Source organism: Pseudorca crassidens, chromosome 6 (genome assembly GCF_039906515.1).
Source record: "Pseudorca crassidens isolate mPseCra1 chromosome 6, mPseCra1.hap1, whole genome shotgun sequence".
Classification (NCBI taxonomy): domain Eukaryota; kingdom Metazoa; phylum Chordata; class Mammalia; order Artiodactyla; family Delphinidae; genus Pseudorca; species Pseudorca crassidens.
The window spans coordinates 32,417,398-32,442,244 of record NC_090301.1 but is presented as its reverse complement, the minus strand read 5'-3'; the positions used below and the strand labels follow the sequence as shown (position 1 = coordinate 32,442,244).

The 24,847-nt window shown below is 39.1% G+C and overlaps 1 protein-coding gene across 43 annotated transcripts in view; it reads left to right on the top strand.

The window, feature by feature from the left end:
• The window catches only part of ABI2 (abl interactor 2), a 100,313-nt gene that overhangs the window by 13,992 nt on the left and 61,474 nt on the right, over positions 1–24,847 (top strand). For all 43 annotated transcript variants that reach the window (XR_010944304.1, XM_067740920.1, XM_067740901.1 and 40 more), the window contains one exon: positions 16,592–16,759. Coding sequence is in view for 42 of the 43 variants with exons in the window: in XM_067740920.1 (XP_067597021.1) it covers positions 16,592–16,759 (168 nt within the window). In the remaining variant the exon portion in view is untranslated. The remainder of the gene's footprint in view (positions 1–16,591; positions 16,760–24,847) is intronic.

The window sequence follows — 24,847 nt, the reverse complement described above, 5'->3', positions numbered from 1 at the left end:
AGGATGTACATCCTCCAGTGCTTCCTGAGAAACGGTACATGGAAAGTTTAAAAAAAAAAAAGTGTGCTGAAAATCTTATTCAACTTTCACTAGATTGATGGTTTGATTGGTAAGGAATTATAGGTTGGAAATAATTTTCTCTCAGATTGTAAAGACATTCTTCTATTTCTACATTTTCTATTAGCTTTTGGTGTTGCTTTTGAGAAGTCAGGTGCCATTTTGCTTCCTGATGTTTTTTTTTTGTATATGTTTTTTTTTTTCTCTCCCTGTCTGGAGGCTTGTAGGATCATTTATTCCTCATGATGATGTTTTTTGCTATTGGTCTTTTTCCATCAGTTGTACTAAGCATTTGATGAGTACATTTAGTGGAGTCTTATATTCTTTAACTCTGAAAAATTGTGTGATGTTTCTGCTGTGTTTTCTTTTTTTATGTTTTTATTAGTCAGATTTGGACCTCTTGGGTTGAGTTTCTAAAATTGTTTTCCCTTTTTTGTGGTTTTATATTCTTTTAAAATGTCTCTTTACTGTTTTTCACAGTGGCTGCACCAATTTACATTCCTCCTAATAGTGTACAAGGATTCCCTTTTCTCCACATCCTTGCCAACATTTGTTATTTGTGGTCTTTTTTTTTTTCTTTTTTTTTGGATGATAGCCATTCTGACAGATGTGAGGTGATATCTCATTGTGGTATTGATTTGCATTTCTGTGAATGATTAGTGATGTTGAGCATCTTTTCATGTGTCTGTTGACCATTTGTATATCTTCTTTGGAAAAATGTCTATTCAGGTCTTCCGCCCATTTTTAATTGGGTTTTTTCAATACTGAGTTGTATGAGCTGTTCATATATTTTGGATATTAACTCCTTATCAGTCATGTATTTGCAAATATTTTCTCCCATACTTGAAATGTGTTTAAAAAGGCAACTGAGTAAAGGAGAGCATCTTTAAGTAATAAGGAAAGTGTTTTAAAACTTTTGTCTGTTTTAAAACAAATTTGATGTCAAATTTACCAGACTTATTTTTTTCCTAACCTAAAATAGATACTATTATAAAACTTGTGATCTGTCACTTTTTAGATAAGCATGTATAGTTGAATCTAAAATGACCTACTTCCAAATTCCAGAAAAGAATGATGGTATTTTATAGCTGAAAATGACGTAATAGTCTAGATTTTCCAATGTAACAAGTAGTAACTGATTTCTTGAGAGTATAAGTGAGTTATTTATGACCTGGTAAGATAGTAGCAGAGCTAGAATAAGAACCCAAATGCCCTATCTTTTCTGTTATCCTCATCATTTTCTAGAAACCTCACTTTGGCTGTAGTGATAGGTTTTCCTGAAATAGCCAACCACAATCTCAGCAAATAACTTTATTTTTTGAATCTCGAAAAGATTAGTCAGTGATCTTTTGTTTTATTTCTAAAGTAACCTTCTTTTTCTCTCCACTGATACTTTAGGGGTGGAGGTGAATATCAAGTTTATCTGCCTCAGTTGTTTCCAGTTAGCATATACATAGGTTGTCTAGGTAGGTGACATAACAACTATTTTAAAGATGCCATGTTACTGAGAGCTGAAGCCAGTATATATTAAGCTATTAAAAGTAACACTTTTAAGTGTTTTAGGATTCCTTGGCTTCAAGTGACAGAAACTCAATTTGAAAAAACTTTTTTTAACTTTTCCTCTTGGTGTTTAATACGAAAAGCAAAGCAAAAGGTCCATATTTTCCTTTTCAAGCATCAGTGAATATCAGCTTAGAATAATGTTCTTTTCCATAATGATGCTCCTTCAGGCAACAGGGAACCTTGCTAACTTGTCAGTTCCAACAATTGGTGTAAGATCATCTTCTGATCATAAGAAATCCGTGAAGCGTTCTGTTCCTTCTAGCTGAGTTTGGCGTAGACTTCCTTATTACTGAATAAATCTTGTTCAGTTTTTAAGTCTGTGGCATAGGTTTGCAGGGTCAACAAAACACTGTCCCCAAGAAGCTGTCTTCATGATGTTTTGAGTTTAGTGACACTTGTGATTGTCAGGCTGTCCTCTTCCCTTTTTTTTTTTTTTTTTTTTTTTTTTTTTTGCGGTACGTGGGCCCCTCACTGCTGTGGCCTCTCCCGTTGCGGAGCACAGGCTCCGGATGCGCAGGCTCAGCGGCCATGGCTCACGGGCCCAGCCGCTCTGCGGCATGTGGGATCTTCCCAGACTGGGGCACGAACCCGCATCCCCCTGCATCGGCAGGCGGACTCTCAACCACTGCGCTACCAGGGAAGCCCTGTCCTCTTCCCTTTTATCATCTCCGCATCCATCCTGGTCTTTAAACTCTCTGAACTCCTCAGCAGGCGTGCACCGTACCTTGAGTGTGGTGGTCAGTTCCTCTTCAGTCAGCACCTCCTCCTGCCCAATCACAAATAGCAAAAATGTGAATGTATTAGTTACTAACCAAGCCATGTGAAAAAGTAGGAATGGCTGGCATCAAGAACTCAAACTCTCTCATTTCTGTTTCTTTCTGCATGTTGGCTTTGTCCTTTCAGATAGGCATACTCCGTGTCCTGTGAGATAGCCTTACATATGTTTCAGACCTCATACATCTAAGAGGAAAGGAAAGTTCTCTCTTCTAGAATCAGTTGGAAAAAATCCAGAGATGTATCTGTATTTCTCTGGAAGAAAATCACTGTGGCCTAGAATGGGCAAAAGTATTAGAATTGGCCTAGTGTAGGTCACACCCAGGGTATGAGGTGGAGAGAAGTTTCTTTTCTCTTTTTAATAAAGATGGAGGGAATGTTAGATAAAAATGTGATCCGCTATGACACGTTAAATACAATTTTTCAGTCTTTTACATATGTCTTTATAGTTCTCTCCATCCCATATGAACTTATCTTCTAATTCCCAAGCAGATAGATGAATTTTCACTGATTACATTTTCAATTGACTTCCTATGAATGACATCTTACTTTTATCAGTAAAAATGTCTCCATATCACATTTCGAGATAGAAAGCCCTCTTGGGAAGGTTCTTAATAGCAGGCTTACATCATTTATAATTGCTACATGGTAACTTACAAATCATAGGGAGCGTTGTTTCTGATCTAAGTTCTTGCCTGTTCTTTTTTCTGGCTCTGTGTGTGGAGGAGTGGTGTGTGTGGGGATAGGGTGGGCGTGGATAGGCATCTACCTATTGATACTTTGGGTCTTTTAAGCCTCTACCCACTGAAAAATTTTAGAGAATTCCACCTATAGTTTCTCTCATTTGTAGAATCTACACAGAGATCCCAAATTCATACCTTGCTTGATCTGAAAGAATTAACCTTTTTCATCTGTTAAGTTAGAACAGTATATAGCTTATATTCTTCTAGCTTATATTCTTCTTTTTTTTTTTTTTTTTTGCGGTACGCGGGCCTCTCACTGTTGTGGCCTCTCCCGTTGCGGAGCACAGGCTCCGGACGCGCAGGCTCAGCGGCCATGGCGCACAGGCCCAGCCGCTCCGCGGCATGTGGGATCTTCCCGGACCGGGGCACGAACCCGTGTCCCCTGCATCGGCAGGCAGACTCTACAACCACTGCGCCACCACGGAAGCCCGCTTATATTCTTAATATAGAATATGTAGTATATTTATATATACTGACACTCTCTATATATATACAGTACATGTACTGGTACATACAGATTTAGGTATTTAGAAATTGAAGCGATTTTACACTTAAGACACTTGTAAGTTTTCTATTCAGTTGCTATATCTTGTGTTAGGATTTTAAGAAAACTTTTAAATGATTTAAAAATGGTTTGTATTGCCATGTAAAGTCATGAATGACAAAGGTTCTGATTTGTAAGAAGATAAAGAATGCTTTAAACACAAGGTGGAGTTTTGGGTGGAGAGGATTTTTTCACTTAGAGTTTTGAGAAGCTGGAAAGGGGAAGTGGGATATGATGAGGGGAAACAAATTTAGTTGTTTTTAGGTTAGGACAGTTGAGGAGCTGCAAATGTGAGGGGAGAAGAATTAGAACACTGTAGGTGATGAAGGACAGAGATGGTAAGCACAGAGAGGTATGGACAGGCCAAAGTAGCAGTTCAGCAAGAGGAGTATAAAGGAGAATTTAGGTACTAGGGATGAGCTGATTCAGAATAACAAATTGCCTGGGGATCAGTAGAATTGGGTTCATTATATGGGCTAGGTAAGAAGCAACAGATGATGAGCCCACCATGCAGAAAAGGAAGTTTGCTTGGCAAACTAGAGACTGGGCCAGCATTTAAGGGCATGACTCCAAGATCAGGATACTTCTGAGTTGAAAATGTTGACCCAACGCAGGGATTAAATAGGATCCTTGTTAGTCTCTTTTGCCTCTTGTTGCTGATACCATGTATGAAACCAGGAAGGACCAAAATCAGGGTAATTACTTTCAAGTATGATCTATACTTTGTTATTCAGGAATAATACATTTCTTAGGAGAAGTGTGGCTCAGCATGAGCACCATCTCTAAAGGTGCAGCTGGTGACTGTCAGTCACCTGGGCTCCCTAAAGCATGGTCTCTTGAAGGGAGGTCAGAACATGTGTCTCTGTGGCCACCACAGCAACCTTTGCTAACTAATTAATTTTCCAATCTGTTAGAGAAGTTCCAGAGAAGACTCTTACTGGCTTAACTTGAATCAGTGTCCTCTAAATCAGACAGTGTCCAAAGGATTGGTGTACTTTAGGTAAGCTTGGGTCTTGTGTCCATACCTGTGGCATGGGTAAGGTGGAGGGAGAATGGGAGTCAACTGCCACGAACTAAATTTGCCACATGAATGTGGAATTCTTTAACCAGAAAAAACAGTAATAGATGCTGAACAAGAAAGAGATAATACTATCTTTAATACTGCTTTCCTGTACTGAGTTATTTTTTGTTCGTTTGTTTTGGCCAGGAGACAGTGTAGAAGATGACTATAAAGGAAAAAAGAATGAAAACTCTAAAGCAAACAGAAAGGCAGAGCCTGTTGTGTTTTTGGCTGTGTTGGGTCTTTGTTGCTGCACGCAGGTTTTGGCTGTGTTTGGCTGTGTTGGGTCTTTGTTGCTGCACGCAGGTTTTCTCTGGTTGCGGCGAGCGGGGGCTACTCTTGGTTGCAGTGTGCGGGCTTCTCATTGCAGTGACTTCTCTTGTTGTGGAGCATGGTCTCTAGGCACGTGGGCTTCAGTAGTTGCAGCACACGGGCTCAGAAGTTGCGGCACGCGGGCGCTAGAGTGCATAGGCTTCAGTAGTTGAGGTGCATGGGCTCAGTAGTTGGGGCGTGCAGGCTCTCCGGCAGGTGGGCTTCAGTAGTTGTGGTGCGCAGGATCAGTAGTTGTGGTGCACGGGCTTAGTTGCTCCGCAGCATGTGGGATCTTCCCGGACCAGGGATCAAACCCGTGTCCTCTGCATTGGCAGGTGGATTCTTAACCACTGCGCCACCAGAGAAGTCCCGTAAACAGTTTTCTTTTTTGTTTTTTTGCAGTACGCGGGCCTCTTACTGCTGTGGCTTCTCCCGTTGCGGAGCACAGGCTCTGGATGCGCAGGCTCAGCGGCCATAGCTCACAGGCCCAGCCGCTCCGCGGCACGTGGGATCCTCCCGGACTGGGGCACGAACCCGTGTCCCCTGCATCGGCAGGCGGACTCTCAACGACTGCGCCACCAGGGAAACCCCATAAACAGTTTTTAATACTAAATATCTTATGATATAGTTGTGCCAAATTTATGTAACTCTTTCCCTGTTGTTGGACATTTATATGGTTTCTAATTATTTGTGTAAGAGGATATTAAATGAGACTTTATTTTGTTGTCTTGGTGTTATAGTTCAGGCTCCAAAGTTGAGGACAATATTTAACAATTACCTCTGTATTTTAATAAAGGCTGTTATGTTACTCTTATAGGACCTGCTAAGAGATGAGACTGCTTTTCACCCCCTTATTCTCTGTATATCCATTAATATACATATACATAGGTATATATATCCATTCATTTACATATGTGTATGTAAACGAATAAAGATTTCTTATAAGAGGGTGGTAGAAATGCTGTGCTTCTCCCTCATATCCACATATATCAGGAGAGGTTTATGAAAATCAGTCATAGAAATTGGGGTTGTCTACTAAAAAGGAGGATTGAGATTTCATCCCCAGTTTGAGGTTTGCTAATCTGTAGAAATGCTTGAGCTGTGCACAGGGAGCGAGATCTGAGTAGATCCTGACTGAACTGGGCATGATATGGGAGTAGGCATGAAAATTGTTGCCTGACTTTTCTTTTTTTCCTTTCGCTGCATTGGGTCTTCGTTGCAGTGAGCAGGCTCTACTCTTAGCTGCGGTGCGCGGGCTTCTCACTGCGGTGGCTTCTCTCGTTGTGGAGCATGGGCTCTAGGCGCGCGGGCTTCAGTAGTTGTGGCACGCGGGCTCTAGAGTGCAGGCTCGGTAGTTGTGGTGCACGGGCTTAGTTGCTCTGCAGCATGTGGGATCTCCCCGGACCAGGGCTCGAACCCATGTCCCCTGCATTGGCAGGTGGATTCTTAACCACTGCGCCACCAGGGAAGCCCTGCCTGACTTTTCTTGAGAAAATTCTGAAGGTTAAATCCTACTGGAATGGAGCAAAGAGAGAAAGCTGTATTGGGAGGACCTAGTACTTCTAGAGTTTGGAGGTGCAAAAATACTGATTTTTTTTTTCCTCTATGGGCTAAATAAGTAGAACAGAAGGTAGCTGGGATAGAACTGTCTTATAAGAATGTTGGTTATAGGGCTTTTATTTTAGATCAGTTTTAGTTTTACAGAAAAAATGGAATACAGAGTGTTCTCATATACCCCTAAACCCCTACGCCCAGTTGCCCCTTTTATTAACATCCTGCACTAGTGTGGTACATTATCAAAGCTGAACCAATATTGTAATTATTAACTAAAGTCTGTAGTTTACATTAGGGTTTGCTTTCGGTGTTTCACATTCTATGATTTTTGACAAATGTATAGTGACATGTACCCACCATTACAGTATTATACAGAATAGTTTCACCGCCCTAAAAATCTCCTGGGTTCCACCTATTTATCCCTCCCGTCCCTTTCCACAAACTCCTGGCAACCACTGATCTTTTTTCCTGTCTCCATAATTTTGCCTTTTTCAGAATGTCACGTAGTTAAACTCATACAGTATGTAGCCTTTTCAGATTGGCTTCTTTCACTTAGTAATATACATTTATTATTCCTCCATGTCTTTTCATGGCTTGATAGCTCATTTCTTTTTAGTGCTAAATAGTATTCAGTTGTTTGATGTACAACTGTTTATTTCTCCATTCACTTACTCAAGGACATCTTGGTTGCTTTTAAGTTTTGGCAATTATGAATAAAGCTTCTATAAATATCTATATATAGGTTTTTGTGTGGACATAAGTTTCCAGCTCTTTTAGGAAAATACCAAGTGCTGGATCATACAATAAGAGTATCCTTGTGCAAAATTTGTATAAACATAAATTTTCAGCTCATTTGAGTAAATACTGAGGAGCATGGTTACTGCATCATATGATAAGAGTGTATTTAGTTTTGTAATAAACTGCCAGTCTGTCTTCCAAAGTGGCTGTACCATTCTGCATTCGCACCAGCAATGAGTGAGAGTTCTCCTTCCACTTCCTCTCCAGCATTTGGTGTTGTCAGTGTTTTGGATTTTAGCTGTTCTAACAGGTGTGTAGTGGTATCTTGTTGTTTTAGTTTGCAATTCCTTCATGACATATAATGTTGAATCTTTTCATATGCTTATTTGCCATCTGTATATCTTCTTTGGTGAGGTATCTGTTCAGATCTGTTGCCCATTAAAAAATTTGATTGTTTTCTTACTGTTGAGTTTTAAGAGTTCCGTGCGTAGTTTGGATGCTGGTTCTTTATCAAATATGTTTTGTAGATATTTTAAACCAGTTTGTGGCTCGTCTTTTCAATATAACTGTCGTTTACAGAGTTGGTTTTAAATTTTCTGTCTTAAATTTGTGTATTTAAATTTACGTTTGTTACCCTGTTGGGTGTAGGGTTTTGATTTGCTTGTCTATATTTTGAAGCTTTATTATATTATTTAAAAACTTTTATAATATAGCAGTTTTGGAGATCGTAGTTGTCCTTCCTGACCATTGCTTTATATTTAAAAGATTTTCTACATCTGGAGATCAGATAACATAAAAAGGTCTATCATTTATTGAGCTCTTCTATTGTGCCAAGTTCTGTGCTAAATTCTTGGCATACCTGATCTCGTTTAATCCTCCCTGTTTTTTCTGAGATAAAGATGTCTTTTTTTTTTAAGTAAGATAGAATTGAGAATGGCCTTTTTTTTACAAATAAATTTATTTATTTATTTATGGCTGCATTAGGTCTTCGTTGCTGAGTGCGGGCTTTCTCTAGTTGCAGTGAGCGGGGGCTACTCTTTGTTGCGGTGTGTGAGCTTCTCATTGTGGTGGCTTCTCTGGTTGCGGAGCAGAGACTCTAGGCATGTGGGCTTCAGTAGTTGTGGCACGTGGGCTCAGTAGTTGTGGCTTGCGGGCTCTAGAGCACAGGCTCAGTAGTTGTGGCACGCGGGCTCTAGAGCACAGGCTCTGTAGTTGTGGCTCACGGGCTTAGTTGCTTCGCGGCATGTGGGATCTTCCTGGACCAGGGCTCGAACCCGTGTCCCCTGAATTGGCAGGCAGATTCTTAACCACTGTGCCACCAGGGAAGCCTTGAGATAAATATGTCTTATTTTCATGTCTTTCTTTTTTTTTTTCTTCTCTTTTTATATCCACAAATCTCTCTGCCCTCTTCATTTTTATATATTGCCCTGCCTCATACTTCAGAGATTAAAGCTACTAGCCTAAATCTTCATCTTCCCAGATTAAAATCTATAAACCTTTTTTTTTTTTTTTTTTGTGGTACGCGGGCTTCTCACTGTTGTGGCCTCTCCCGTTGCGGAGCACAGGCTCCGGACACGCAGGCTCAGCGGCCATGGCTCATGGGCCCAGCCGCTCCGCGGCATGTGGGATCTTCCTGGACCAGGGCACGAACCCGTGTCCCCTGCATCGGCAGGCGGACTCTCAACCACTGTGCCACCAGGGAAGCCCTATAAACCTTTTAACTGCAGCAACTTTCTCCTTTTTCTTTTTTGCAAAGACGACAGTTTCTAAAAGAACTGTTCTCCTCCAATCAAAGACTAGTCTCTCCATTTGAGCTCTCCCCTTCTCAAATATTTTGTTCCTTTCCTTAAACCCTTTTGCCTCTTCCACCTTTCCTGTCTCATTAGATTGTTTATCTCAGCATGTAAAACTGCTCTGGTATTTCCCACCTTAAAATAAACCTTTCTTTAACACTATATTCTCTTCTAGCTCGTTCCATTTCTTTAATTTGCTGTATGGCCAAACATTTTACAAAGAGTTGTCTATATGTGCTTTCTTCAATTCTTTTTTTCTTTTTAATTTCAAAAAAATATTTTTAATCTGTAGAATGAAAGCTCCCAAACATGGAAAAGGTAATGGAACGTAAAAACCCCGGATGGACATGCTGGGCCCAAGTGTGTAGTGAAGAGAGGACAGTTTCACGAGGTGAATTCCCGGAGAACGTGGGATAAAGAGTGAGGGAGGTTACTCAACCACCGACACCTGTGGGAGCATCAGACTGAAATCCACAAGGCCACCCTCTCCACCCAGGAGAGGTCTGCCACCCGCCACCTCCTCCACTCAGTACTCATGCTGTATGTGCTTAGTCATCTGGCATACAGGAGACACTCAATACAAGTCGGGTGTTGTAGGATTTCAGAATGAAAGAGAAATCATGAAGCAGTTGTAAATGCCAACAGGACCTGTTCAAGTGAGAATTAGAAACAGTTTGCCCTAGGGGCAGCATTTTTTTGTGCCAGAGTCAGCATGGGCCTTATGGGAGTGGGGAGGATGGACCTCTAAACTATGCCCTTGGAAAGGCTCCAGAAGGATGTCCTCAGGTGGTGAGAGCCGGCATTGGCACTTGAAGGAAGAAGGAGATTGTCAGACTGGTCCTCCTTTCAGGCACCTCTTCTCCCTCTGGCCCCCTTCCCCGGACCCTGCCCCACAACATACACACATTCAGCTCCTCTTCTTCCTTGGGCTGTCCCATTACCATCACCATGTTCCTCAAGGGCAGGTTCTCCTGCCAGAGCAGGAATTCAGGGCCTCCAGCTAGCTCCAGATACCCATGACCAGATTCTACTGAAGCTCAAGCTGTATTACCCACAACTCCCCGCCATGTGCTCTCTGCTTCACCTGGTTTTTGCTCCTCCCAGGAGACCTGATTCCGTGGTTCCTTGGCTGGGCAAACTGTGTACGTCCTGTCTCACCCTAGACATCTATGCATCCAGATCAGACTCATCTTTCCAAGGCAAGCACAGATGATCCGCTTGGGGGAAGATCATCCGTATTCCTCTGGGGACAGGAGTCCATGTTGATCTGTCCTCTGGTTTGAGGTACTCAAACTTAGTTCTTCCTGCACCTGACAGTCTGTCCCCTGAGGTGTCACTTGTCAAGGTCATTGATGAGCACCATGTTGGATCCATGTCTTTGTTCTCATCTTGTTTTTCTGCTCAGCAGCTTTCAACTCAGCTGAAGGAAAACATTCCCCTGAATACTTTCCTCTCTTAAGTCCCTGATTACACATTCCCCAGGCTTTCCTTCTACCTCACTGGCTGCTCCTTTGTTCTCCCTTTGCTGGCTTCTCTTTAGGAGAGTCGTTCCTTGAAATGTTGGCATGCCCCAGGGATGAATTCTCAGATTTGCGTTTATACTCCTCAGGTATCCTCTTCTAGGTTCATGCTGTAAGTACCATCTATACACCAATGACAAGTGTTTATTTCCCACGCTGACCTCTCTCCTGAGCTTTGGACTCCTACATCCAGCTTTCCCCTTGGTAGCTCCTGTTGTACATCTAAGTGGCATCTCTAATGAACCACGGCTCTGTGGACCTTAGGGCTGCTTTCCCAGCATCCATCTCAATCCTTAAAATTCATTCTGATCTGATTTCTACACTACTGCTCAGCTAAAAATACTTTTTAAAAATTCATCAAGCAATTCCATATTGCCACAGCTGTTTACTGGATACTTTTCTGAGCTCATCTTTCTTCTTAGTAGCATGACCATGTTGTCCTCTTAAAACAGTCCTTTCTCTTGATTTCTGCAGTCTCCTGGCACGTTCAGTATTACTTTTCCTTTCATAAGAGTATTTGGCATTCATCGCATGTGCTTCTCTTTCTTCGTCTTCCAAAGCAAGGTAACCACAAAGCAAATTTAAAACGATGCAGGTATGCTCTTTAAAACTTTTTTGTTAATTACTTGGTAAAAATGGTGCTTTGTTTCTGTCGTTTTTTTCCCCCATCATTTGTGTGGCTGAATGTTTTCCCATGTTCATGTTTGTCTTGTGTTCTTTCCTTGGTGAACTGTCCATGTTTATCTAATTGTGCTTTGCTATTTTTCACTATGACTTGTATGACTCATTCTAATTTGAATGCCATACTTTTTTTTTTGGAGACTGCATTCTCCATCCAGGAGTATGGAAGCAAATGAATATATTCCCTTTTAGGCATCATAGAAATTAATATTTGAACAATTCTGAAGACATAAGTATATTTCTAATATTTTGTATGGTCTTTTGGCAAAATTTTTCTATTTGTATATAATGATTGGCATATATTTTATTTTATTATTATTTTTTGCGGTACGCAGGCCTCTCACTGTTGTGGCCTCTCCCGTCGCGGAGCACAGGCTCCAGACGTGCGGGCTCAGCGGCCATGGCTCACGGGCCCAGCCGCTCCGCGGCCTGTGGGATCTTCCCAGACCAGGGCACGAACCCATGTCCCCTGCATCGGCAGGCGGACTCTCAACCACTGCGCCACCAGGGAAGCCCTTGGCATATATTTTAGAAGCTATTACTTTAATTTCTGTGAGATTTAGTGATGGGACCTTTCTTTTCAATTTGGTTTAGTAACAAGATTTTTTGGAATGCAGAATTGAAAGCTCAGTAAATAGGTAATCTAAGAATACTCCCCTCTCGTCAGCCCCATTATTGAATCAGGTGCTATGACTCTGCCATGACCTAGATTAATTATATGTGTGATATTTTAATTTCTTAACAATTTTGTGAGAAAGAAAACGGTTAGTTACTATACTAATCTTTAATTTCAGCACGTCTCAGTCTTAAAGTAGGCGCAGTAGTGAACTGATGATATGTTAATAATACCAAACTTACATGTGTTCTGGATTCAAGAATCTTTTTCATGCCTCTGTGCCCTTGTTTAGGCTGTTTGCTCTGCCTGGAATATCTTCTCTTACTCCTGCTTGGCAGGATTAACTCCATTCTGTGAGACTCCACTTGGATGGTCATATAAGATAGTGTTCCTAGTTGGATGGCATTCATATCCCTGACCATTCTGCATTGACATTTTCTATTTTATATGCTTTTCTCTGTATTGGACTAAAGTCTTCTTGAGTGCAGAGAACGTGTTTCATTTTCATATTCTAGTACATAGTACAATGTGTGTCATGTAATATACATTCAGTCAATAAGGGTTTATTGAAATGAACTGATGAAATGAAATTAATCATGGCAGGTGTAGAAGAAATTGTTTAATACTTTAGATAACTGATTGAATGAGAACTTAGTACCTGTACTTTAACTAATGTGGTAATAGTTTATACCCAGAGCAAAAATAATTACATATTTTCCAGGTAGAGTAACAGGCTGGACTAGAGTGGGTGAGAGATTTACTGCTGGAGAAGAGAAAGAAACAGACAGTAGATCTCAAGGGTGTGATCTGTAGAGGAGAATTCTCTCCTGCATGTCCATACATGTCCGTCTTAAATATTATCATTGTTTTCCTGCCCCCTCCCCATTATCTATATACTTAAATCTCTACCAAATCTGTTTTCCTATTAGTAGAAGTGAAAAGGAAAAATAAATAATGGTAGTAACCTAGTGGTAATAATACTGCAGTCTTGAGCTGCTCTAGAGGGTGTAACGTTCTTATTCTTCATATTTCTCAGCACCCATCCTAGAACATCAAATTGAAAAACAAGTTTGAACTTTCTTTTTAGGGGTACACAGTAAGGCATGAGTACCATGGATGGCGCCTAAGCTTCTGGAGGTCAAAGAAATCTTTCTTATATCACTTCTTCCTCCCCACCCTCACTGCCTATTGGGTGATAGAAGTAACTTTGATTCTCTGGAACATTTTGGAAGATACACTTCAACAGATAATATGTAATGCCTGTGTGTAATGTGATGTGAAAGCATAATACTTACCCTCAAGGTCTTTCCACTAGGGCATGTGGGAGTTTGGGTCAATGAAACATGCACATATCGGGTTGGCCCAAAAGTTCATTTGGGTTTTTCCGTAACGCCTTGCGAAAAACCCGAACGAACTTTATGGCCAGCCCGATATTATAAAGTATGTGCTGTAAACCTGAAAACAAAATCCTGTGGGAATTCTCAGTAAGAAATGATCAGTATCACAATCAGGGATGATAAGGTAGGGGATGGGTTGTTGGTGAAGTTGATGGGTTCAGGTGAAGAGAATAGGCAAAGGCACAAAGGTAAGAAACCAAGGTCTGTTTTGTGAACTGTTAAGTCTAATTAAACTGTAATCTAAGGTTCAAGTAGGGTTGAATGGAAGATAAGTTCTAGGCCACATTAAGGAAGACTGTAAATGATAAGTAAAGTTTTTTATTTAAGTAGGTAAGATGAAGCTCTGGGGGCTTCAGAACTGATTTAGAAAGATGAATCTGCAGGACCACGTGTAAGATACTACAATCTGACCTAGAAACTGGTATAGTAGTCCTGGCAAGAGATAACGAGGGCCTGAAGTAGAATGTAGGCAGTAGCAATTGAAAGAAAGGAAATGATATGTTGGCACAGATAGAATATAAGGATCATGTAAACGGATTAGGTGTAGGATACAGAGACTTGGAAAATATCTGAGGTGATGGAGTAATAATGTTATTAACAAAAGTAGGAGGAAGTAGTTTTGGGGAAGGTGGTGAGTTATAGATATACTGATACGGCACATTATACATGGTGAGGTGCCATGTAAACAGAAATATGGGTTTGGGAGAGATGGAAGTTAAGATGTAAATAGATTTAAAAATTCTGTGCTTGGAAGTGATAGCTAAGGAAGGAGTGAAATTTCTTTCTAAGGGTTGCAAGTACAGCAAGAAGAGTAGTCTGAAGACAAGAGTCTTTGGGAACATCCCCTTGTAGAGATAAGAAGTCAGTATCATGAGGGAAAGTGAAGAAATAACAAAGTAGGAAGGATTAATCATTGCCTAGGATGGCTCTTGGCAATAAGTCACTTTATTCTATGTAAGAATCTTTTCTCATAGGACTATTTGTCCTTACCATAGCATACATTATAATATTCCTCTATAAGCCTATGATAATTTTCTCCTTTATCTAAATTTCTTCTTTTTTTCAGGAACTTAATCCCATTTAAATAGGAATATTAGATAACTGGGTTGAGGTGTCATAGTGCCTTTAATGCATGAACTATAACTGTGATAATTAAACTTGGTTGTAGCAAAAGATAAGAATATAGTCCCAGGTGTTTACTTATCATACATTGTTTAAGAATTACAAAATAACCTCTATTAGTGTTGTTCACTATTTCTTATATGTAAAATAAGATATTATAGCTTCTCCATTGTCATTTATAAGGCTTCTAGGTTAAAGCAGCAATTTTGATACCAGTTTTATTTAAATAGGTTCTGTTTGCATTTATTCAGGTTTTTATTCAGCACTTAACTTTATAGGAAAACAATCTCAGACTTAGAATATGTGCTGCTGAAGCAAGCACAAAACTCTAAAACTTAGAATATCCGCTCTTGTAAAATTAGGTTCTTATAAAACCTTAGTGAATGTCCGAGGGTTGACTTATCCATACACCAGACATGCAGCAGCCTCAACACTTTAAAGCTTCATTTGGCGCTTAGAAATAACAGGAAAAATGTCTTGAGCCCCAAATCATTGTTTAAATAAGTGTGCAAATGTAAAATACATTTCAGAAGGATTAAAAAAATTGTTTTAACCAAAAAAAAAAAAAAATTGTTTTGGTGCTCTTATTCCTTACAAATATTCCTTGTGAGTAGTTGACTAGGACAGAGCACTTAAAGTTTGCTCTTTTGTATTAATGCATGCATTATGGTTTTACAAGGTAATATAGCTTTACTTTTTCTGATAACAAGTATTTATGTCCAAGGTAAAAAAAAAAAATAGACCATATTAAAAATCATTAAAAGACTCAAATTACATTCCTAACATTCAGAGAAAACTTATGTTAACATTTTGGGCCTTTTTCTGACTTTTTTCTCGTGCTTACATTTATACACAGTCACCTACAAAACTAGGATGATTGTGTTAAGGTACTTTGTAACCAGCTCTCTTTCAATTAGTTATTTCATAGATGTTTTTCCATATCAGTAATACATAACAATACTATTTTCATTACTGCATAAAGGTAGTATATGAATGTATTGTTTAATCAGTCTCATGTTTTTTTCTTTTTCACCATTAACTGTCAGTGTACATCCTTGTCTGTGTCTTTTTCTTATTTGACTGTTTTTCTAAGCTAAGTTTAGAAGTTTAGAGTCCTAAAGAAGTTTAGAGTCCTAAACGGTGTGGGAGAGGGGAGAGTGGGACATAGTGGACTTTGAACAGTTAATGACTACTCAAAGAGGTAATGATGTTTGTTAGATATAATGATTTATAGTATTAGAAAGTGGTTTTACATTCATTATCTTACTTGATGTTCACAACTGCTTAAAATATGACATGCTGTAATAGTAGAACTGACATTAAGATAAAAGGTTTCTGATTCAGACACTTGTGTACATTCTACTGAACCGTAGAGTCTTTCTGTAGAACTAGGGCAAGAAAATGGTGTTTGCCAGCAGTATAGAATATGTAACTTTACAATTGCTTTCCTTTGTGACCTTGGAAATAATCACTTCACCACTTTTTACTGTGTACTCTCCGTTTTTCAAGTAGGGTTTATGATACGTGGCAGTTTATGTTCCATAGGGTTATAATACTTAAGATGCTTGGGAAGAAAGTGTCCTTTTATTACTTTTATTTTAATTTATCATTATTTATCATGATTATTACCATTTTATTTACTTCATCATTTTTATTTATCATTATTATTTTGTCATTATTACTTTAAACAGACATTTCTTTATAAATGCATTTTACATGTTAGAGTGAAAGGAAAAGAGGAATTCAGGAAAGTAGAAAAATGTACACCAGAATTTACTCATTCAAATCAATGCTACCTTTCCAAGCAGTGACCTTGAGAAGCTATGTACTGTACTTGCTGTCATTACTCAAAATATCCATCGGATCTCATTTTTTAAACAACAGCTTCAGGATTTTATTTGCATCTGTACAAAGATGAACCTATTCAACGTGAAAATATTAGTGAAGTCAAGTCAATAATTTAGTTGTTGGGTTTACATGAATACTGATAACTAGTTTTCAAAGCATTTTACACTAGTGTGTGTAGATTCAGCAACATAATGGTTTTGATGAGTATTTTTGAAGATTAGATCTATAGAATGGGTTATCTTTGAAGTAATGATTGTTTGTTTTTCTAGTCAGCAGATAAGCAGCGAGCCCTAGAAGAAACCAAAGCCTACACCACCCAGTCCTTAGCAAGTGTTGCCTATCTGATAAATACCTTGGCCAACAATGTCCTGCAGATGCTGGATATCCAGGCGTCCCAACTTCGAAGGATGGAGTCTTCAATCAATCATATTTCACAAGTAAGACCACACTATTTTCCTATTTTGCCTATGAGGAACATGTAATAAACACAGGCTATCTATAACGCTGGCAGCCTTTATTATGTGAGTTAACTCACATGTATGATTTGGAAAATACAAACTCAGTAGTAGGTTTTTTGTTTCTATCTTTTTGTCTAGTGATTATCTTCTCTGTGATTTTGATAGGGAAGTATACTTTGTTTATTTTAAACATCTTTTTAAAAAAAATTTATGTATTTTTGTCTGCATTGGGTCTTTGTCACTGTGCATGGGCTTTCTCTAGTTGTGGTGAACGGGGGCTACTCTTTGTTGCAGTGCGCGGACTTCTCATTGCGGTGGCTTCTCTTGTTGGAGATCATGGGCTCTAGGCGCGCAGGCTTCAGTAGTTGTGGCATGCGGACTCCAGTAGTTGCGGCACACGGGCTCTAGAGCACAGGCTCATTAGTTGTGTTGCAAAGGCTTAGTTGCTCCGTGACATGTGGGGTCGTCCCGGACCACGGCTCGAACTCGTGTTCCCTGCATTGGCAGGCAGATTCTTAACCACTGCACCACCAGGGGAGTCCCTAAACATCTTTTTTTTTTTTTTTTGCGGTACGCGGACCCCTCACTGCTGCGGCCTCTCCCGTTGCAGAGCACAGGCTCCGGACGCGCAGGCTCAGTGGCCATGGCTCATGGGCCTAGCTGCTCCGCGGCACGTGGAATCCTCCCAGACCGGGGCATGAACCCGCGCCCCCTGCACTGGCAGGCGGACTCTCAACCACTGCGCCACCAGGGAAGCCCCCTAAACATCTTTTTTAAAAAATATTTATTTGGTTGCACCAGGTCTTAGTTGCCGCAGGTGGGCTCCTTAGTTGCGGCACATGGGCTCCTTAGTTGTGGCTCCAGGGCTCCTTAGTTTCAGCAGGCAGCCTCCCTAGTTGCGGATTGCTGGCTCCTTAGTTGTGGCACAAGGGCTCCCCAGTTGTGGCATACGATCTCTTAGTTGCAGCATGCATGTAGGATATAGTTCTCTGACCAGGAATTGAACCTGGGCCCCCTGCATTGGGAGCTCGGAGTCCTATCCACTGCACCACCATGGAAGTCCTGGGAAGTCTACTTTAATGGTTTCATTAAAACTCAGTTGTCAAGTTAAAATGATCGGCCTTGAGGTGAGAATTTGCCTGCTTTCTTCCAATTTTTACCGAATTTTACACTTAAAATGTGATAGCTTGATGACTTGTTTAAATGCTGTTTTCTGTTACCTCAGTAATGGATAGATTAAGTGACCTTATAAAATTATCTTTGTATAGAACTTAGAAAAAATTAATGTTATACTTTCTCCATTGTAAATGTCATAAAGAAAAGAGAAAAAAATAGGAAAACAAGCCCTTTCTCCACTACTCAAACATCTCCTGTTAACATTTCGATATATTTCCTTTTAATATTTTTTTCTTCTAAATGATTTTTAAAATTTAGCTGGGGTTATACTATATATGGAATTTTGAGTTCTGCTTTTAACTTACCATTGCAATAAACATCTTCTCATGATGTTATAAGATCTTCATAAACATTTTCGATGGCTACATAATGTTGTATATATATATTATAATTTTCATAACCATTCCTATATTTTGGGACCATTTAAAATATTACTACAGTAAAAACCAATTTATAATTGCAAAATACATTTTTAAAAACATTAAAACGAAAAGATTTTGATCTGTCGGCCTCTCTTTGAAATCTTTGTAACTTTTCTATTTTAACTCTCTTGCCATTCGAGTAACTTGGTGGTATTCAATTCTATTTTTAAAATAGAATAAATGATTAGAATGCTTCTGGAATAAAAAGAGTTTTAAAATGTGCATATTACTTTCGTATATCTTAAAAGTTCAGGACTTTTCTAAAATTGACTAATCCATCAATTTTTCAAAGTCTTTGGTTTAATTTATATAATTAAATATAGTCCACATAACCGAATCAGTTATGTAAGGTCTACCTTATATTTCTTCTTTTTTTTTTTTAACATATTTGGTGGAGTATAATTGCTTTACAGTGGTGTGTTAGTTTCTGCTGTATAACAAAGTGCATCAACTATACGTATACGTATATCCCCATATCTCCTCCTTCTTGCATCTTCCTTCCACCCTCCTTATCCCACCCCTCTAGTTGGAAATAGAGCACCGAGTTGATCTCCCTGTGCTATGCAGCTGCTTCCCACTAGCTATCTATTTTACATTTGGTAGTGTATATATGCCCGTGTCATTCTCTCACTTCATCCCAGCTTACCCTTCCCCCTCCCCATGTCCTCAAGGACATTCTCTATGCCTGCGTCTTTATTCCTGTCCTGCCCCTAGGTTCTTCAGAACCAATTTTTTTTTTAAGATTTCATAAATATGTGTTGGCATACAGTATTTGTTTTTCTCTTTCTGACTTACTTCACTCTGTATGACAGACTCTAGGTCCATCCACCTCACTACAAATAACTCAATTTTGTTTCTTTGTAGGGCTGAGTAATATTCCATTGTATATATGTGCCACCTCTTCTTTATCCTTTCATCTGTCGATGGACACTTAGGTTGCTTCCATGTCCTGGCTATTGTAAATAGTGCTGCAGTGAACATTGTGGTACGTGACTCTTTTTGAATTATGGTTTTCTCAGGGTATATATGCCCAGTAGTAGGATTGCTGGGTCATATGGTAGTTCCATTTTTAGTTTTTGAAGGAACTTCCTTACTGTTCTCCATAGGGGCTGTATCAATTTACATTCCCACCAACAGTGCAAGAGGGTTCCATTTTTTCTACACCCTCTCCAACATTTATTGTTTGTAGATTTTTTCATGATGGCTATTCCGACCGGTGTGAGGTGGTACCTCATTGTAGTTTTGATTTGCACTTCTCTGATGATTAGTGATGTTGAACATCCTTTCATGTGTTTGTTGGCAATCTGTATATCTTCTTTGGAGATGTCTATTTAGGTGTTCTGTCCATTTTTGGATTGGATTGTTTTGTTGTTTTCATATTGAGCTGCACAAGCTGCTTGTATATTTTGGAGATTAATCCTTTGTCAGAAGCGTTTGCAAATATTTTCTCCCATTCTGAGGGTTGTCCTTTCGTCTTGTTTATGGTTTCCTTTGCAATACAAAAGCTTTTAAGTTTTATTAGGTCTCATTTGTTTATTTTTGTTTTTATTTCCATTTCTCTAGGAGGTGGGTCAAAGAAGATCTTGCTATGATTTATGTCATAGAGTGTTCTGCCTGTGTTTTCCTCTAAGAGTTTGATAGTGTCTGACCTTACATTTAGGTCTTGAATCCATTTTGAGTTTATTTTTGAGTATGGTGTTAGGGAGTGTTCTAATTTCATAGAGGTACCTTCATAGAGGTACCTTACTTACCTTCATAGAGGTAAGTTCCCTCTATGCCCACTTTCTGAAGGGTTTTTATCATAAATGGGTGTTGAATTTGGTCAGAAGCTTTTTCTGCATCTATTGAGATGATCACATGGATTTTCTCCTTCAGTTTGTTAATATGCTGTATCACACTGATTGATTTCTGTATATTGAAGAATCCTTGCATTCCAGAGATAAACCCCACTTGATCGTGGTATATGATCCTTTTAATGTGCTGTTGGATTCTGTTTGCTAGTATTTTCTTGAGCATTTTTGCATCTGTGTTCTTCAGTGATATTGGCCTGTAGTTTTCTTTTTTTGTGACATCTTTGTCTGGTTTTGGTGTCAAGATGATGGTGGCCTCATAGAATGAGTTTGGGAGTGTTCCTCCGTCTGCTATATTTTGGAAGAGTTTGAGAAGGATAGGTGTTAGCTCTTCTCTAAATGTTGGATAGAATTCTCCTGTGAAACCATCTGGTCCTGTGCTTTTGTTTGTGGAAGATTTTTTTTTTTTTAACATTTTAATTGGAGTATAATTCCTTTACAATGGTGTCTTAGTTTCTGCTTTATAACAAAGTGAATCAGTTATACATATACATATGTTCCCATATCTCTTCCCTCTTGCATCTCCCTCCCTCCCACCCCCCGTATCCCACCGCTCTAGGTGGTCACAAAGCACCGAGCAGATCTCCCTGTGCTATGCGGCTGCTTCCCACTAGATAGCTGTTTTTTGTATGGTAGTGTATATATGTCCATGGCACTCTCTCGCTTTGTCACAGCTTACCCTTCCCCCTACCCATATCCTCAAGTCCATGCCCTAGTAGGTCTGTGTATTTATTCCCGTCTTGCCCCTAGGTTCATCGTGACCTTTTTTTTCTTTTTTTCTTAGATTCCATATATATGTGTTAGCATACGGTATTTCTTTTTCTCTTTCTGACTTACTTCACTCTGTATGACAGACTGTAGGTCCATCCACCTCAGTACAAATAACTGAATTTCGTTTCTTTTTAGGGCTGAGAAATATTCCATTGTATGTATGTGCCACATCTTCTTTATCCATTCAGCTGTTGATGGACCATTAGGTTGCTTCCATGTCCTGGCTAATGTAAATAGAGCTGCAATGAATACTTTGGTATATGACTCTTTTTGAATTATGGTTTTCTCAGGGTATATGCCCAGTAGTGGGATTGCTGGGTCATATGGTAGTTCTATTTTTAGTTTTTTAAGGAACCTCCATACTGTTCTCCATAGTGGCTGTATCAATTTACATTCCTGCCAACAGTGCAAGAGTGTTCCCTTTTCTCCACACCCTCTCCAGCATTTATTGTTTCTAGATTTTTTGATGATGGCCATTCTGACCGGTGTGAGATGACATCTCATTGTAGTTTTGATTTGCATTTCTCTAATGATTAATGATGTCAAGCATTCTTTCACGTGTTTGTTGGCAGTCTGTATATCTTCTTTGGAGAAATCTCTGTTTAGGTCTTCTGCCCGTTTTGGGATTGGGTTGTTTGTTTTTTTGTTATTGAGCTGCATGAGCTGCTTGTTAATTTTAGAAATTAATCCTTTGTCATTTGCTTCATTTGCAAATATCTTCTCCCATTCTAGGGTTGTCTTTTGGTCTTGTTTATGGTTTCCTTTGCTGTGCAAAAGCTTTGAAGTTTCATTAGGTCCCTTTTGTTTTTATTTCCAATTCTCTAGAAGGTGGATCAAAAAGGGTCTTGCTGTGATTTATGTCATAGAGTGTTCTGCCTGTGTTTTCCTCTAAGAGTTTGATAGTGTCTGGCCTTACATTTAGGTCTTTAATCCATTTTGAGTTTATTTTTGTGTATGGTGTTAGGGAGTGATCTAATCTCATACTTTTACATGTACCTGTCCAGTTTTCCCAGAACCACTTATTGAAGAGGCTGTCTTTTCTCCACTGTACATTCCTGCCTCCTTTATCAAAGATAAGGTGACCATATGTGCGTGGGTTTATCTCTAGGCATTCTGTCCTGTTCCGTTGATCTATCTTTCGGTTTTTGTGCCAGTACCATACTGTCTTGATTACTGTAGCTTTGTAGTATAGTCTGAAGTCAGGGACCCTGAATCCTGCAGCTCCATTTTTCGTTCTCAAGATTGCTTTGGCTATTCGGGGTCTTTTGTGTTTCCATACAAGTTGTGAAATTTTTTGTTCTAGTTCTGTGAAAAATGCCAGTGGTAGTTTGATAGGGATTGCATTGAATCTGTAGATTGCTTCTGGTAGTAGAGTCATTTTCACAATGTTGATGCTTCCAATCCAAGAACATGGTATATCTCTCCATCTATTTGTATCATCTTTAATTTCTTTCATCAGTGTCTTATAGCTTTCTGCATACCGGTCTTTTGTCTCCTTAGGTAGGTTTGTTCTGAGATATTTTATTCTTTTTGTTGCAGTGGTACATGGGAGTGTTTTGTAATTTCACTTTTAGATTTTTCACCATTAGTGTATAGGAATGCCAGAGATTTCTGTGCATTAATTTTGCATCCTGCTACTTTACCAAATTCATTGATTAGCTCTAGTAGTTTTCTGGTAGCATCTTTAGGATTCTCTACATGTAGTTTCATGTCATGTGCAAACAGTGACAGCTTTACTTCTTCTTTTCCAATTTGATTCCTTTTATTTCCTTTTCTTCTCTGATTGCTGTGGCTAAAACTTCCAAAACTGTGTTGTAGTGGTTAGAGTGGGCAGCCTTGTCTTATTCCTGATCTTAGTTGAAATGGTTTCAGTTTTTCACCATTGAGGACGATGTTGGCTGTGGGTTTGTCATATATGGCCTTTATTATGTTGAGGAAAGTTCCCTCTATGCCTACTTTCTGCAGGGTTTTTATCATAAAGGGGTGTTGAATTTTGTCAAAAGCTTTCTCTGCATCAATTGAGATGATCATATGGTTTTTCTCCTTCAGTTTCTTAATATGGTATATCACATTGATTGACTTGAGTATATTGAAGAATCATTGCATTCGTGGAATAAACCCCACTCGATCATGGTGTATGATCCTTTTAATGTGCTGTGGGATTCTGTTTGCTAGTATTTTTTGAGGATTTTTACATCTATGTTCATCAGTGATATTGGCCTGTAGTTTTCCTTCTTTGTAACATCCTTCTCTGGTTTTGGTATCAGGGTGATGGTGGCCTCGTAGAATGAGTTTGGGAGTGTTCCTCCGTCTGCTATATTTTGGAAGAGTTTGAGAAGGATAGGTGTTAGCTCTTCTCTAAATGTTTGATAGAATTCGCCTGTGAAGCCATCTGGTCCTGGGCTTTTGTGTGTTGGAAGATTTTTATCACAGTGTCAATTTCAGTGCGTGTGATTGGTCTGTTCATATTTTCTATTTTTTCCTGGTTCAGTCTTGGAAGGTTGTGCTTTTCTAAGTGTTTTTCCATTTCCTCCAGGGTGTCCATTTTATTGGCATATATAGTTTCTTGTAGTAATCTCTCATGATCCTTTCTCTTTCTGCATTGTGAGTTGTTAACGTCTCCTTTTTCATTTCTAATTCTGTTCGTTTGAGTCTTCTCCCTTTTTTTCTTGATGAGCCTGGCTAATGGTTTATCAATTTTTTTTATCTTCTCAAAGATCCAGCGTTTAGATTTATTGATCTTTGCTATTGTTTCCTTCATTTCTTTTTCATTTATTTCTGATCTGACCTTTATGGTTTTTTACCTTCTGCTAACACTGTGGTTTTTTTCTTCTTCTTTCTCTAATTGCATTAGGTGTAAGGTTAGGTTGTTTATTTGAGATATTTCTTGTTTCTTGAGGTAGGACTGTATTGCTATAAACTTCCCTTTTAGAACTGCTTATTCTGCATCCCATAGGTTTTGGGTCATCGTGTTTTCCTTGTCATTTGTTTCTAGGTATTTTTTGATTTCTTCAGTGATCTCTTGGTTATTAAGTAGTGTATTGTTTAGCCTCCATGTGTTTGTATTTTTTACAGATTTTTTTTCCTGTAATTGATACGCAGTCTCATAGCGTCGTGGTCGGAAAAGATACTTGATATGTTTTCAATTTTCTGAAGTTTACCAAGGCTTCATTTGTGACCCAAGATATGATCTATACTGGAGAATGTTCCATGAGCACTTGAGAAGAAAGTGTATTCTGTTGTTTTTGGATGGAACGTCCTATAAATATCATTTAAGTTCATCTAGTTTAATGTATCATTTGAAGCTTGTGTTTCCTTATTTATTTCCATTTTGGATGATCTATCCATTGGTGAAAGTGGGGTGTTAAAGTCCCCTACTATGATTGTGTTACTGTCAATTTCCCCTTTTATGGCTGTTAGCATATGCCTTTTGTATTGAGGTGCTCCTATGTTGGGTGTATCAATATTTACAGTTGTTACATCTTCTTCTTGGATCAATCCCTTGATCATTATTAGTGTCCTTCTTTGTGTCTTGTAGTAGTCTTTATTTTAAAGTTCATTTTGTCTGATATGAGAATTTCTACTCCAGCTTTCTTTTGATTTCCATTTGCCTGGAATATCTTTTTCTATCCCCTTACTTTCAGTCTGTATCTGTCCTTAGGTCTGATGTGGGTCTCTTGTGGACAGCATATATATGGGTCTTGTTTTTGTATCCATTCAGCCAGTCTACGTGTTTTGGTTGGAGCATTTAATCCATTTACATTAAAGTAATTATCGATATGTATGTTTCTATTACCATTTTCTTAATGTTTTGGGTTTGTTATTGTAGGTCTTTTTCATCTCCTGTG